This window comes from Tiliqua scincoides, chromosome 2 (genome assembly GCF_035046505.1).
Source record: "Tiliqua scincoides isolate rTilSci1 chromosome 2, rTilSci1.hap2, whole genome shotgun sequence".
NCBI lineage: Eukaryota > Metazoa > Chordata > Lepidosauria > Squamata > Scincidae > Tiliqua > Tiliqua scincoides.
The window spans coordinates 617,176-632,094 of record NC_089822.1 but is presented as its reverse complement, the minus strand read 5'-3'; the positions used below and the strand labels follow the sequence as shown (position 1 = coordinate 632,094).

The 14,919-nt window shown below is 53.8% G+C and overlaps 1 protein-coding gene across 2 annotated transcripts; it reads right to left on the bottom strand.

The window, feature by feature from the left end:
- Positions 1 to 601: 601 nt before the first annotated feature.
- Positions 602 to 14,884, bottom strand: STOML2 (stomatin like 2). Of its 2 annotated transcripts, none has more exons than XM_066615734.1 (9): positions 14,713 to 14,884; positions 12,846 to 12,945; positions 6,084 to 6,142; positions 5,743 to 5,844; positions 3,638 to 3,772; positions 2,949 to 3,093; positions 2,356 to 2,435; positions 1,251 to 1,379; positions 602 to 849 (listed from the first exon to the last, which is right to left on the bottom strand). In XM_066615734.1, exons 1-9 carry the CDS (start codon positions 14,740 to 14,742, stop codon positions 709 to 711), a joined length of 921 nt encoding a protein of 306 aa, XP_066471831.1. In that variant the 5' UTR covers positions 14,743 to 14,884; the 3' UTR covers positions 602 to 708. The 2 variants fall into 2 exon arrangements, with proteins under 2 accessions (XP_066471831.1, XP_066471830.1); XM_066615733.1 differs by having other exon boundaries at positions 12,824 to 12,945; positions 14,713 to 14,799.
- Between the last annotated feature and the right edge of the window lie 35 nt (positions 14,885 to 14,919).

Sequence of the window (14,919 nt, the reverse complement as noted above, 5' to 3'; positions counted from 1 at the left end):
GAATGGCCTGCAGAAGCATCCAAAGCTATTTCCAGTTTTCAGAGGCAACTTTTGGTTTGATCAGAAATAGCTCACTCTATTACTCCCCTGCAGGCCTCAGAAACACCTGCAGAAGCAAAACCAAGTAGATTTTGGAGGCCTGCAGAGGGCAACAGTCGCTGGCCGGGTACCACCCCCTCGGAGAAAGGCAGAATACAAATTGAGTAAATAAAGTAAATAAATAATTCTAGCCAGCATTGCTGCTGGCCCAGAAACCCCCCCCCCCTTTCTGGAATGGCTCCAGTTTGGACCTTTAAACTTCCAGGGGCGGGAGGAAGGGCCCGGCTCACAACCCCACCGTACACGGACTTGTGACCCGCCAATGGGTTGCAACTCATGTTGGGAAACCCTGCTCTAGTTACACCCCCCCCCAGCAATTCTTACTGAGGCCACATTAACGGTTAGCCAAACTTGGTCCTGCAACTCAGAGGTTTTGGACTGCCACAAACAGATCCCAGGGAGACAACCACAGAAGGCTGGACTCTCAGTTTGGAATTCCCTTCCAAGGCAGCAACAACCCCACGACCCCTGAGCAGCCTTGACACAAGACCAGACACTGAGCCAGCATCATTTCCTTTAATTCCATGATTGGTTAGAAAACAAAGTGGGGGAGGAGCCAGTGTCTGAGCGGGATCCATCCAGGGAATGTGGTCATGCCCGCAGTCTCCGTCAGCTGGCGGTCGGCCGCTCAAGCTCAGGATACTCTGTGCTGGAGGGCTGTTGCTGCTGTGCCTGGTGGGGAGGGGGTACTACGGTCTCAGTGACCTTTGCTGTCTGGGGCCTGCTCAGGGTGGTGTAAATCCCCATCGCCTGGAGAGGAGAGAAAGTGGGCGGGGTAGAGAAGAGTCTCACAGTCCATCAAAAGGCAAGGGCCAAACAGCTCCAAAGTGGGCACGGAGTCAGAACAAACCTAGCAGGCAATCCTGGCAGTCCCAGCTGCGACTGGCAAGAAGGGAGACGCTATACCCGCCACCCTTAACTCCCGAGATGGGTCATTATATGGAAACTGAGCTGAGTCCACAGCAGGGGAGAGCCTGGAATTTATCAGTGGGGAAATTCTGCACCCAAGTCTACACCCCCCGAGAGGCCTGACTGAAATCTCCCTCCCTGCAGTTGCCTCTGCATTTCTGCAAAGCAACACCCCTGGCCTTTTCCCAATCCCCAAGCACCACCAGCTGCCTGCCACCCAGCTCCATGCACATAAAACTGACCTGGGCAACCACACTAGCAACATCTCCCGTGTTGGATGGCAGCAGAACTGTGTTGGTCTCCTTGGCCAGGCTAGAGAAGGCACTCACATACTGCTCAGCCACAGATAGCGAGGCAGCTGCACTGCCATTCTAGGAAGCGGGTGGGGAGAAGAGGAGGGTAAGTAGACCCGCAGTCATGAGGAAAAGGCCATCCAGAAATATGGCCATGCCCCTTCTGCAGATTGTCCAGCCCCAGACGCGCCACGGCCACAACGTGGCTTGTAAACCAAGACTTCAGACTCTGCCCCCCTAGAAGTGCCTGGCACATCGCACGTCTCACCGCACTGTTCTTATAGAATTATGTGCAAGAGAGTGCCTGCTTTGCGGTCTCCTAGTTCCAATTCCGAGGAGGATCTGCAAAGGCAAGAGGGCACCCCGTCCTGGTCTGTCGTCCCCCCCATCCACCCACAGCAAGGGCTTGTGCCTGCCTCCAGCTCCTAGGAAGTATGTCAGCACAAGACAACCTGGAGGTTGTTGGAAAGCAAGGGTCCCTGCACACCAGGCAAAGTGGTGCCCCTCTGGCGTTCAGAGTAACAGCAACTGCCCCCCCTTGCCCCAGCAGGACCTCTTAGTGGTGCCTTCTGCACCTCTTTTAGACCACGAGCCCTTTGGGCTCAGGGAACCATTGGTTTCCCTAAGTAAGCCGCTGTGTGATCCAATTTTTGTTGAAAAGTGTAGAAGTATTCTTAACCACGATCATAATTTCCTATGGCCTGAGCAAGAAGAGAGGCAGCTACTTCTCAATTGACGGCTCTGTGATTTGGCCAAAAGGCAGAATTCTGGGACCTCTTGCCTACTGACTCCCTTCCAAGAAGCCTTTGTGCAGTGAAGATTCTGCCAAGGGAAGTGACATTTCATTCCACGGAGTCACCAGCTACATGGATTCCAGTTCCCGAAGGTGGGCTGAAACCACATCACCTCCACCTCTTGCCATCTGGCTTGCTGTGACCCAGACCCTGTACAGTGGGCACCCCTGGGTGCAGACTCTGCACTGCCCAATGAGACTGTTGGGCACCTCCCTCCCAGGGGCTCTTCCTGCAGGTCCAGCTCCCGCTCCCCTCGTCACCTGCTGTGTCAGGGCTGCTGCCAGGAGCCGGATCGCCTCTGCCTTGGCCTGGGCCTTCACGAGCACTGCATTGGCCTCCCCTGGGAAAGGAAGACAAGGACCATCAACAAGGACACTCAAGGGCAAGCAGCAGCCAAATGTGGCAGCAGGGCCGTTTCCTCCCTCCAGAAGTCTGTCCCCTGCTCATCCACAGCAACCTATGCCTCCCCTCTCCACCCTTGGAAACCTGGGGAGGGAATAAGGGACAAAAGGAAATGGGTCTGCTGGACCGTCTGTGGCTTGAGCTGTGATCCTCTTTGTATAACAGCATCCCTGCAACAAGTTTCCTTGTCGCACAACAGGTCTGACAAAGGTCAAACTGCCAGGTGCCCCCCCACACTGTCACCTGTTCGTCTGTCAGAGCTTCCAATCAGAGCTCCAGCAGTTACCTACAATGTAGCTCACCTTCTCTTTGCCAACTCCCCACAGAAGTGGTGAATGGTTGGGCGCCTCTGGGCACAACCTCAAGTCTCAGTGCAGTTCCAGCCCTGCCCCTCTGTGCAGAGGCCTCCTATGGCTCAGGCAAATGTGCTTATTCTGTCCCTTCAGCTCACCAGCAGCTTTGTTGATCTGCTCCGCCTTCTCTGCCTCTGAGGCTAGGATCTGAGCCTGCTTCCGCCCCTCGGCCACATTGATGTCCGACTCCCGGGTTCCTTCCGACTCCAGCACTGTTGCTCGCTTGCGCCTTTCGGCCTCTACCTTAAATTAAAAAGGACCCATTCAGGAGGACCACCTACTGCGTTACAGAAAAACCCTCTATTCCCTGGAGACGCTCAGGAATCTTGGCACAGGGCTCAGCCACACACGCATTCTCAGGTGAAGGGGGAAGCCCCCCACAGACCCCTAGTTTGCACTGCTGCCAGGATCCTTTGTGGCAGAGCTTGTCTTCCCTACCACATTGAGGAATTAAGCGCTTTCCACCCCTGCTTCATGTTGTTCTTCAAATTCCACAAGGAAGGGATTTGCAGCCATTTGATGATCCTCCATCAAGAACTACTTGAAGACTAAGAGGGAAGTTCTGCCTTCCATGGAACTGAGATGAGTCACCAGGACTGCCTGAGGAGTCCCAGAACAGCAGCAGCCACTGCTGCCACCTTTCCAGCCAAAGCCTGGCAGGCTGCAGCACACAACCAGATCCCCAGGGATTTAGAGCAGGCCTCAAAAGAGCAGACTGGGCTGTAGACATCTCCTGAGGCCATGCCAGACCCTCCCCCAATAACCCTGCCCTGTCTTGTCACCTAACCTGCATCTGCATGGACTCCTTCACACGGGGCGGCACGTGGATGTCCTTGATCTCGTAGCGCAGGCACCGGATGCCCCAGAAGTCTGAGGCCTGGTTGATGGCATCCACAATGCTGGCGTTGAGGGACTCACGTTCCTGGAGAGACGGAGGGATCAGAGAGGGCACAGGGAGGTCCACCTCGTCCCCAGCTGGGCTGCTGAGCCACTGGATGTGTCTGGCCAGCCTGGCTCTCCTAAAAAGGTAGCTGGAGCATGACAAGTCCTTCTGGGGGTGACCCTCCTTGCTCCTCAGCCCACCCTTCTGCCCCAGGCTGGGTCTCCTTCTGCTAAACTCCATACAGCATCCCAGCTCCCACCCTTCCTGCAACACTCACTCCCCTTGCCCTCGTGAGACACAGCCGCAATCCCACCCTGTCCACTGTGCAGCTGTCCCACCTCCCTTTTCCTTCCATGTACCGACACATCCCATCTTTCAGCCCTTGCGGGGGGGGGGGGGGGAGACTGTGGGTGACAATCAGTCCAAGGACACACAATGTAAAATTGAGAACAAATTAATAACAGTGACAGTTATTTCTACAGTGCTGTCAATGTGCATGGCACATGACAACAAAAGTGTCTGTTTCTGGCTGTGATCCCCCCAGGGCCGGGACTTCTCCAAGAATTACTTGTCTTACTGTGCAATCTACGGATGTGGCACTTGACCACAGGAGAAAAGACAGTCCTCTGCCCAGAAACGAGAAAGAGAAAAGGAACTGAGCAAATGGGAAGAACGTGTGCTTAGGTCATGTGCACATACGTGGCCTTAGCTGCAAGGGGTAGGGGGTAAGAAAGCTGTGGAAAGGCTTCAGGCACCAGGCGGGTCCTGGGGTAGCAGCTCAGCGCGTAGTGGGCAGGAAGAAAGAGAGGACAGAGGTGTCTGCGGAAGCAGCAGAAATGGGGGGGGTGGAATAACAGAAGACATAAGAGCAGTGAGGCCTTGGAGGACACCTGCCAGACCCCATGTCACAGTTAAGCCCAGAGGATCTGAGGCAGCTTAAAAAATCTTGAAATCAGGCAGGATGAAACCCGCATTGCTTCCCTCCAACCTCAGCCTCTGAGTCAACGTGGTCCGCTTACAACTCATAGGGCACAACCCTAACCTCTTATGCCAGTACTTTCCAGCACTGGCATAGTGGTGCCAATGGGATGCGTGCTGCATCCTGCAGTTGGGGGGGCACTCACGGAGGTCTCCTCAAAGTAAGGGAATGTTTCCTCCCTTACCTCAGAGCTGCATTGCCCTTAAGACAGTGCTGAAAAGCACTGACATAAGGGGTTAGGATTGTGCCCATAAGCGCTTCACTTGCACCCTGTTCTCAGATCAATATGATCAAACAGCCGGAAGGGGGGAAGGCAACTTCACTGGGTCCTGATCCTTTACCAAACTTCCTTGAGGTGGCTCTCCCTTAGTCAATAACACACCACACTCCAACTTCAAAAGAAGCACTTTATTTTTTAAGATACAGGTTAATTTCTTAAGGGAAACTTCTGACTCTTCTCCCAACCCCCATACAGAGATGAAAGGAGAACCATTACAAACAGAAGCCCCAAGAAAGATTAATTACATTTACAGCAGTACTGAAAACAATTAAGCTAGGTTATCTAATCTACATACTGAAAAGCTAGGCTTTTTACTCAGATCTTAATGCAGATCATCCTTCCTACGATAGTCTTAAAGAGGAAGGCAGCTTACCCACCTCCTTGACATCTTGGGGCAGAGTTTGAGAAGGGGCATGACAGGATCCGAGCTGCCAGAATGGTAGACGATGTGGGGGAGAAGGGCAGGGTGCTGGGTTGAGGTGTGCAGGAGAATATCAGAGAGAAGGCTGAAGCAGTCATGGTGAGAAGAGGTCAAGAGTTAATTCGTGTTTGGGCCAAGAGGAAAAAAAGGGTGGGCTTGGTATATCTGTGCTGGGGGGGAGGGGAGGAAGGGAAGTGACCTGGATTGGACATGGGGCACAAAGAAGAGAGGAGTCAAAGATAAAAACCCAGGCTCTAGGCCTTGTGTTAACCCTCCAAGCTACTCGAGCCAGGAGCTCAGAGGGCCTACTCCCTCTTCTTGTCACTCACCCGGAATACTTTGTCAAGGGACAACTTTCCCAGCTCGGACCGCATGGTGGTCTGGGCCAGCTGAGTCACAGCATATTCTGGGTCTTCCACTCCGTAACTAGCCTAGGGTAAGAAGAGACAGCAGGAAGGAGATAGGTAGCATGCTAGCCTGTAGAACTATGCCAGCCTGATCGGGGACATGAGGGGGGTCATGGCAAGGCCAACCTAACAGACTTCTCCCTGGCAGCAGACCACAGCAGGAACCCCCAGCAGCCACCCCCGTGGGTCCTCCTAGCTCTCACACACCATAAGGGCCTGGAGAGTGTCAAGCTTGCTTGCTTGCTTCCTATGCCCGGCAGTACCTTGTAAGGATCCATAATACGCAGGTAGAGCACCCCGTCTATCTGGAGGGTCACATTATCTACAAGAAAGCAGGAAATTCTTTCAGGAAAACAAGATGGGGACAAAGGCTGGGAAACAAGCCCAGCAGAGAGCCTCGGCCAGATAACACCCAAAGTCCTGCCAAGAAGCCACGTAAGAAGCCAGAGGACAAACCAACTGATGCAGGGTTCCAGAATGCACTGCAGCGCTTTCACCATGCTGTGTTTCAGCGCCAGCAGAACAATGCGCTAGCCTCTCTCCACCTCCAGTGTAACTCCAGCTGGTGGAAGCCCCAAAGCCAGGGAAGACAGGGCAGGCAGGAGCTGACACCAAATCCAGTACCCCTCCAGACACAGCCTCCACTATGATGTAACATTATGCCAGCTCTGAAGCTGGCAAAGTCCAAATGCGTCCAGAGAAATCCATGGACAGCAGAACACTCTGACCCTCCATGACCAAGCCTAGCATTTGGAACAATGCAGCCTCTTGCTGCACATCAACCCTAGGACTAGCTCCTGCCAGGGAAAGCCTCACTCGGACAACAGGGTGCAGGGCACAGAGCTACACTGCCTTGCTCGTCTTAAACACATCAAGGAGAACTCTCCACAAAGACCCTTTCGCTCCATAATTCCCACCCCCACCTTGCCTGCCATTTCTCTCAAACACGCAAGGCAGAAATGCTTGGTTGCTTGCACTTGTCTGCTTGGGACCCAACTGGAGGCCAGCAGCCTAACTGGGGAACCAAGGATGTGCTCTATGGAGGCAAATGGGGGGGGGGGTATGAATGCTGCCAATGTGTTTTCAAACCATGCCACCTGTCATCAGTTCCGTGGCTATAAATTACAAAAACTAAGTAATCTTTATGCCCCCCTTTTAGTGCCCAAAGGGGCCCACAAGATGGCTTACAAAATATTAGGAAAAAAATGCAATGATATTGAAACCATCAGTAATAAAACACGAACTGAAACAGGTGAAAACCAAACCCAACTTTCAAACCAGCTCAGGCTGCTGAGAACAGCAAGGATATGGGGACAGAGGGCGAGGGCCCAAATTAACTGAAACCTCTATCCAAGCCAAATGGCTGGTCAGGCACTTCTCCCTCCCTACTACACAGGCGACTCCAGGAGGGGTAGTTCAGAACGCTGCTCCAGCCCCCCCCCCCAGTCTGTTGCCTAGCCATGTGAAATGGCCCCAGGCCCCCCGGCCCTCACAGTGGCTGCACAAGCAAGGGTACCACTGCACAAGTCCTGCTTCTGTTCTCTTCCAGTTGGTTTCACAGCAACTCATGCCTTAAAAGGAACTGTGACATTCTTACACCGAAAGTGCTGTGTGACGTGTGTGCATGCGCGGATTAGTTCCTTCGACGCCTAACCCATACAAGAGGGTTGCTGGCACACCACTCTTAAGCCATATCTGCCCAGCGTTGCATATAAGTAACAGGGATAAAATGCGCACACCTGTGGGCTGGGCTGGAACGTCCTGGACAGAGTCCAGGAACACAGTCTGGGCACAGTCCTGGAACGTGCTGGAATCCCTAGCATGTATTCACTGCTGAAACAGAGACGCCTGCGTTGGCTTGGTCATGTCGTGAGAATGGATGATGGCCGGATCCCAAAGGATCTCCTCTATGGAGAACTCGTGCAAGGAAAGCGCCCTACAGGTAGACCACAGCTGCGATACAAGGACATCTGCAAGAGGGATCTGAAGGCCTTAGGGATGGACCTCAAAAAGTGGGAAACCCTGGCCTCTGAGCGGCCCGCTTGGAGGCAGGCTGTGCAGCATGGCCTTTCCCAGTTTGAAGAGACACTTTGCCAACAGTCTGAGGCTAAGAGGCAAAGAAGGAAGGCCCATAGCATAAGAACATAAGAACATAAGAACAGCCCCACTGGATCAGGCCATAGGCCCATCTAGTCCAGCTTCCTGTATCTCACAGCGGCCCACCAAATGCCCCAGGGAGCACACCAGAAAACAAGAGACCTCGTCCTGGTGCTCTCCCCTACATCTGGCATTCTGACTTAACCCATTCCTAAAATCAGGAGGTTGCGCATACACATCATGGCTTGTACCCCATAATGGATTTTTCCTCCAGAAACTCGTCCAATCCCCTTTTAAAGGCGTCTAGGCTAGACGCCAGCACCACATCCTGTGGCAAGGAGTTCCACAGACCGACCACGCGCTGAGTAAAGAAATATTTTCTTTTGTCTGTCCTAACCCGCCCAACACTCAATTTTAGTGGATGTCCCCTGGTTCTGGTATTATGTGAGAGTGTAAAGAGCATCTCCCTATCCACTCTGTCCATCCCCTGCATAATTTTGTATGTCTCAATCATGTCCCCCCTCAAGCGTCTCTTTTCTAGGCTGAAGAGGCCCAAACGCTGTAGCCTTTCCTCATAAGGAAGGTGCCCCAGCCCCGTAATCAGCTTAGTCGCTCTCTTTTGCACCTTTTCCATTTCCACTATGTCTTTTTTGAGATGCGGCGACCAGAACTGGACACAATACTCCAGGTGTGGCCTTACCATCGATTTGTACAACGGCATTATAATATTAGCCGTTTTGTTCTCAATACCCTTCCTAATGATCCCAAGCATAGAATTGGCCTTCTTCACTGCCGCCGCACATTGGGTCGACACTTTCATCGACCTGTCCACCACCACCCCAAGATCTCTCTCCTGATCTGTCACAGACAGCTCAGAACCCATCAGCCTATATCTAAAGTTTTGATTTTTTGCCCCAATGTGCATGACTTTACACTTACCGACATTGAAGCGCATCTGCCATTTTGCTGCCCATTCTGCCAGTCTGGAGAGATCCTTCTGGAGCTCCTCACAATCACTTCTGGTCTTTACCACTTGGAAAAGTTTGGTGTCGTCTGCAAACTTAGCCACTTCACTGCTCAACCCTGTCTCCAGGTCATTTATGAAGAGGTTGAAAAGCACCGGTCCCAGGACAGATCCTTGGGGCACACCGCTTTTCACCTCTCTCCATTGTGAAAATTGCCCATTGACACCCACTCTCTGCTTCCTGGCCTCCAACCAGTTCTCAATCCACGAGAGGACCTGTCCTCTAATTCCCTGACTGTGGAGTTTTTTCAGTAGCCTTTGGTGAGGGACCGTGTCAAATGCCTTCTGAAAGTCCAGATATATAATGTCCACGGGTTCTCCCGCATCCACATGCCTCTTGACCTTTTCAAAGAATTCTATAAGGTTCGTGAGGCAAGACTTACCCTTACAGAAGCCATGCTGACTCTCCCTCAGCAAGGCCTGTTCGTCTATGTGTTTTGAGATCCTATCTTTGATGAGGCATTCCACCATCTTACCCGGTATGGATGTTAGGCTGACCGGCCTATAGTTTCCCGGGTCCCCCCTCTTTCCCTTTTTAAAAATAGGCGTGACATTTGCTATCCTCCAATCTTCTGGTACCGTGGCTGTTTTGAGGGACAAGTTGCATACCTTAGTCAAGAGATCTGCAACTTCATTCTTCAATTCCTTAATAACCCTTGGGTGTATGCCATCAGGGCCCGGTGACTTATTGATCTTTAATTTATCAATGAGGTCTGAAACATCTTCTCTTTTAACCTCTATCTGACTTAACTCCTCGGTTAGGAGGGGCCGTTCGGGCAGCGGTATCTGCCCGAGGTCTTCTGCCGTGAAGACAGATGCAAAGAACTCATTTAATTTCTCTGCCATCTCTAAGTCTCCTTTTATCTCCCCTTTCCCTCCCTCACCATCCAGAGGGCCAACCGCTTCTCTGGCGGGTTTCCTGCTTCTAACATATTTGAAGAAGCTTTTATTATTCCCCTTAATGTTGCTGGCCATGCGTTCCTCATAGTCTCGCTTGGCCTCCCCTATCACCTTCTTACATTTCTTTTGCCACAGTTTATGTTCCTTTTTATTCTCTTCATTAGGGCAAGACTTCCATTTACGGAAGGAAGCTTCCTTGCCCTTCACAGCCTCTCTAACTTGGCTGGTTAGCCATGCGGGCACTCTCCTGGATTTAGTGGAACCCTTCTTTCTTTGCGGTATACACCTCTGCTGGGCCTCTATTACTGTTGTTTTAAGCAGCCTCCATGCACTCTGGAGAGACTGGACTCTTTTTACCCTCCCTTTCAACCTCCTTCTAACCAGCCTCCTCATTTGAGGGAAGTCCGCCCGTCGGAAGTCAAGGGTTTTTGTTAGAGATTTGCTTGGTATTCTTCCCCCAACGTGCACATCAAAACGGATCGCAGCATGATCACTGTTCCCCAATGGCTCAGTAACGTTTACATCTCTAACCAGGTCCTGCGTACTGCACAAAATTAAATCCAGAGTCACCTGTCCTCTGGTGGGCTCCTTGACTAGCTGATCTAAGCCACAGTCATTCAGCACGTCAAGAAATCCGGTTTCCTTATCGTGACCAGAACACAAATTGACCCAGTCAATATGAGGATAATTGAAGTCCCCCATGATTACAACCCTGTCCTTCCTTGTCACCTCCCTGATCTGTTTCCTCATTTCAAGGTCCCCATCAGATTTCTGGTCTGGAGGACGATAGCACGCCCCCAGTATTACATTGCTGCACAAGCCTGGTAATTTAACCCACAGAGATTCTACGGTGGAGTCGGACCCACCTTCAATCTCTACTTTGCTGGATTCTATCCCTTCCTTAACATAAAGGGCCACCCCACCTCCAACACGCCCCTGCCTGTCCCTCCTGTAGAGTTTATAGCCCGGGATTGCGGTATCCCACTGATTCTCCGCATTCCACCAGGTTTCCGTTATGCCCACTATGTCAATATTTTCCCTTGTCACCAGACATTCCAGTTCTCCCACCTTTGCTCGTAGACTTCGGGCATTCGCATAAAAGCATTTATACACGGAATGCCCCAGGATGGGCTGCTTATTCGCTCCTTTGTCCCCGCATCCTCTCATTGTGCCAAACCGTCTATCACATCCCATCACCCTACCTTTCCCAATTTCTTCTCCTACCCTGCCTTTGTCTTGTTGTTCTCTAACCTCCCCATCCTCATCCCATAGGGATGAGGAGTCCCGAACCGGATGCCCCTCGGCTCCTGTCGGCCTTCCCCCAGGGATCAGTTTAAAAGCTGCTCTGCCACCTTTTTAATGTTATGCGCCAGCAGTCTGGTTCCATTCTGGTTCAAATGGAGCCCGTCCCTCTTGTACAGGCCCCGCTTGTCCCAAAACGTTCCCCAGTGCCTAACGAATCTAAACCCCTCCTCCCTACACCACCGTCTCATCCACGCATTGAGACCCCTGATCTCCGCCTGCCTAGCTGGCCCTGCGCGTGGAACAGGTAGCACTTCAGAGAACGCTACCTTTGAGGTCCTGGCTTTCAGCTTCCTGCCTAAAAGCCTAAATTTGGCCTCCAGGACCTCCCAGCTACACTTGCCCACGTCGTTGGTGCCGACATGCACCACAGCCGCTACCTCTCCCCCAGCACTGTCTACTAGCCTGTCTAGACGAGAAGTGATGTCCGCAACCTTCGCACCAGGCAGGCAAGTCACCATGCGGTCCTCACATCCGTCGCAAACCCCCCTCTCTATGTTTCTAATAATCGAATCCCCCACTACAAGAAGCCCCCGACCCCCCTCCCGCCGAGGAGTATCCCGAGTGCGCTCGGATACGGGCCCATCCCCTGGAGAAGGGATCCCCCCTAGGGGATTGTTTCCCTCCTCTCCAGGATGACGTCCTCCAGTCCCGAGACTTCCCACCCGGGCAGCCGAGGAGCTGCACGCCTGAGGTTGGGACGAAGCCTGATCGTCCCCGGAAGTCTCCCCACGGTCCTCCTCTGGCTGCCTGCGCTTCTCCAGGTCGGCCACCAAGGCTTCAAGGGAGCGGACGCGTTCCCTGAGAGCCTGGAGCTCCTTGCACCGAGGACACACCCATGACTTATGCCCCAGAGGCATATAATCATACATGTGGCACTCGATGCAGAACACTGGATAGCCCCCACCCTGCTGCTGGCTGTCTGACTGCATAGCTTTTTTGTTGTTGTTGTTGTTGTTTTATTTATGGGTCCTTTTAAAAACCGTACACTGGATAGCAGCCCTCTTCTCAAGGGAAGAGGAAGGGCAGTGTATGGGGCCCTGGCCTCCTCGCCCTGTTGCTGAACTCGCCCAGATGCTAAACTCTTGTGCCTTACCTGGCACTTAGTTCCCAGAGGCACTGGGTTCCCAGAGGCCACACGCGTCTGCAGACTATGCAGACTATAGCCAGGGAGACAGACCAGGGACAGACTGCACTTGCTCCCGGTGTGGAAGGGATTGTCACTCCCGGATTGGCCTTTTCAGCCACACTAGACGCTGTGCCAGAACCACCTTTCAGAGCGCGATACCATAGTCTTTCGAGACTGAAGGTTGCCAATACCTGTGGGCTGGGCAGAAATGGGTTAACTGGTGCATGAGGCTGGGATTGAAATGGACACAGTGGAGTGGCTAGCATGACCACACCGCTCAGGGGGGAGTGTGGAAACTCTTCTTCCCTGGTGTGTTGAACCAGAAGATAATCCAAACTGCATTACACTGACATTAGAGGAACTGGAGTACTAGCATAAGTGGAGTGTAGGTTTGCCTGGGCACGTTATGCCACTGGTAAATAGCACAACCCTCCAAGCAATGGGTCTCCCTAGCACTGCCAGTCCAAAAGCAATCTTCCCAGCAATGTGATTTGTGACCCCCTGATGTGCCAGCTCAGCCCTAAACTCCGGCCCAGGACTTTACTCCTCACCTCCCCAGCCAGATCTCCTCACCAAGGGTAACAGCTGACTGCTCCGGCACATTGATGACAATTTCTTTGAGGCTTTGTACATAGCGGATGCGGTCCAGAAGTGGGATGAGGAAGTTCAGCCCCTGGCAAGAATTAGGAATAGGAAAGCTCATTCTTCAGAACAGCAAGCGCCTCTCTTTATACCACCCCAGAGCACACTAAACAACTACAAATCAAACTCGTGCCTGACTCGACAGAGATAAAGCTTGAACTATGTGGAGAACCACTTGAAAAACACACACGCAGGAGACAGAAAGCGAGACGATTTCCACAGCACTCTTTCTAGCTGTGCTCCTAAGTATGCTTGTTATGAAGCCTATTCCACTTAACACAGCAGGACTTATTTGACAGTACAGCGGGCCCTCGGTATTAAGGGACTCAACATTTGTGGATTCCACCATCAGAGAGTCTCCAGGATGTGACTAGAAGCCAGTCCCAGCCACGTCTGGGAAGTGTTCTGAGGTGTGGGGAGGCCTGTGGACCGAGCACAATGCTAACATTAGTAATTGTGGTGCTGCGACCTCGCCCCCATGGACTCCAGCATCTGTAGATTTTGGTATCTGGGGGGGGGGGGGGGTGACCTGGAATGGATCGCCTGTGGATACTGAGGGCCCAGTGCAATCATGCTTAGGATCATTCTTTGAGCAGAAATCCACTCCAAGGCACAGCAGCACCACCTACTGGACATCGAAGAAAACATTTAAGAGCATAAGAAGAGCCCTGCTGGATCAGGCCACGGGCCCATCTAGTCCAGCTTCCTGTATCTCACAGCAGTGGCCAAATGCCCCAGGGGAGCACACAAGACAACAGGCACAACCTGTGTCCAGGTGCCCTCCCCTGCATCTGGCAATCAGAGGCAGCTGCCTCTAAAACCAAGAGCTTGCACAGACCTACCATGACTTGTAACCCGCATTGAACTCCTCCTCCAGAAATGTGTCCAACCTGCTCTTAGGTTTCTGGCCCAGATGCCATCACTACTTCCTGCGGCAAGGAGTTCCACAGGCAAAGCACACGCTGGGCAAATAAGTATTTCCTTCTGTCTGTCTTCAGGCTCCCAACACTCAACTAGTGGCTGTCCCAGTCCTGGCGTTACGCGAGGGAGAAGAGCGTCTCTCTGTCCGCTCTGCCTCTCCCTGTGTGGCTCTGTATGTCTCCATCACGTTCCCTTTCTAGAGAGCAAAAGCCAAGCCGGGCAGGGCCCCCCTCCCGCCTGCGCAGAATGCCAGATCGGCAGTCCTGGGCCATCCTGGGCACTGGCAGCCCAAGACCATACGAAGCCACGGAACGCCCTCGAGCTCAGACCCTGAAGCGCTTGCAGCCTCGCTCCTTCCCTGGCAAGAGACCTCTCCGAACACGTGCGTCCGCCTGGCAGGCTCTGTGCTCCGCAGACGCGTTCCCAGCAGCGACTCGGCCTCGTCTTCAGCCTCCGACTTCTGCACGACAGCGCCAGAGGCCTCTGCGCGTCCCCGAGCACTGCGGAGTTCCGGCCCGCGTCCCGTCGGCTGGCTGAGGGCCGTCTGTTCCGGACGGGCTGCGCCCCACAAAAGGCGGGCGACGGGAGCAGCCCCTGCCGCATCCCGCCCAGGCGCAGCACCGCGAGTGACGGGCTGAGAGCAGGAGCCCTGTTGGTGGGAAGCGCCGGCCGCATGGACCGCCGCACAGAGGCGTGCCGGCGCTGCAGGCTCTGACGGCAGCCTGAGCGGCCGGAGGCGCAGGCCGACAAGGGGGCTCCCCGTCGCTCCTCTGCAAAGCGCCGCCGCCTGCGCTCGGGCACACCCGGAGGGCTCTGCCCCCCACCCCGGCACGTCTGCCCCAAGCCCCCGAGGGGGCCGCCCCGCCCCGCGGCTCACCGGCTCGAGGATGCGGTGGAAGCGGCCCATGCGCTCCACCACCCAGGCCTCCTGCTGCGGCACGAACAGCACCACCGTGTTCAGGGGCAGGCTGGACGCCGCCCGGCTCTGCGGCTGCGGGGGGGCCAGCGCGGGCCGAGCTCCCGCCCCAGCCGCGCGCGCCGCCCGCAGCAGCCCCGCGGCCGCCACTCGCCGCCCCAGCATCCT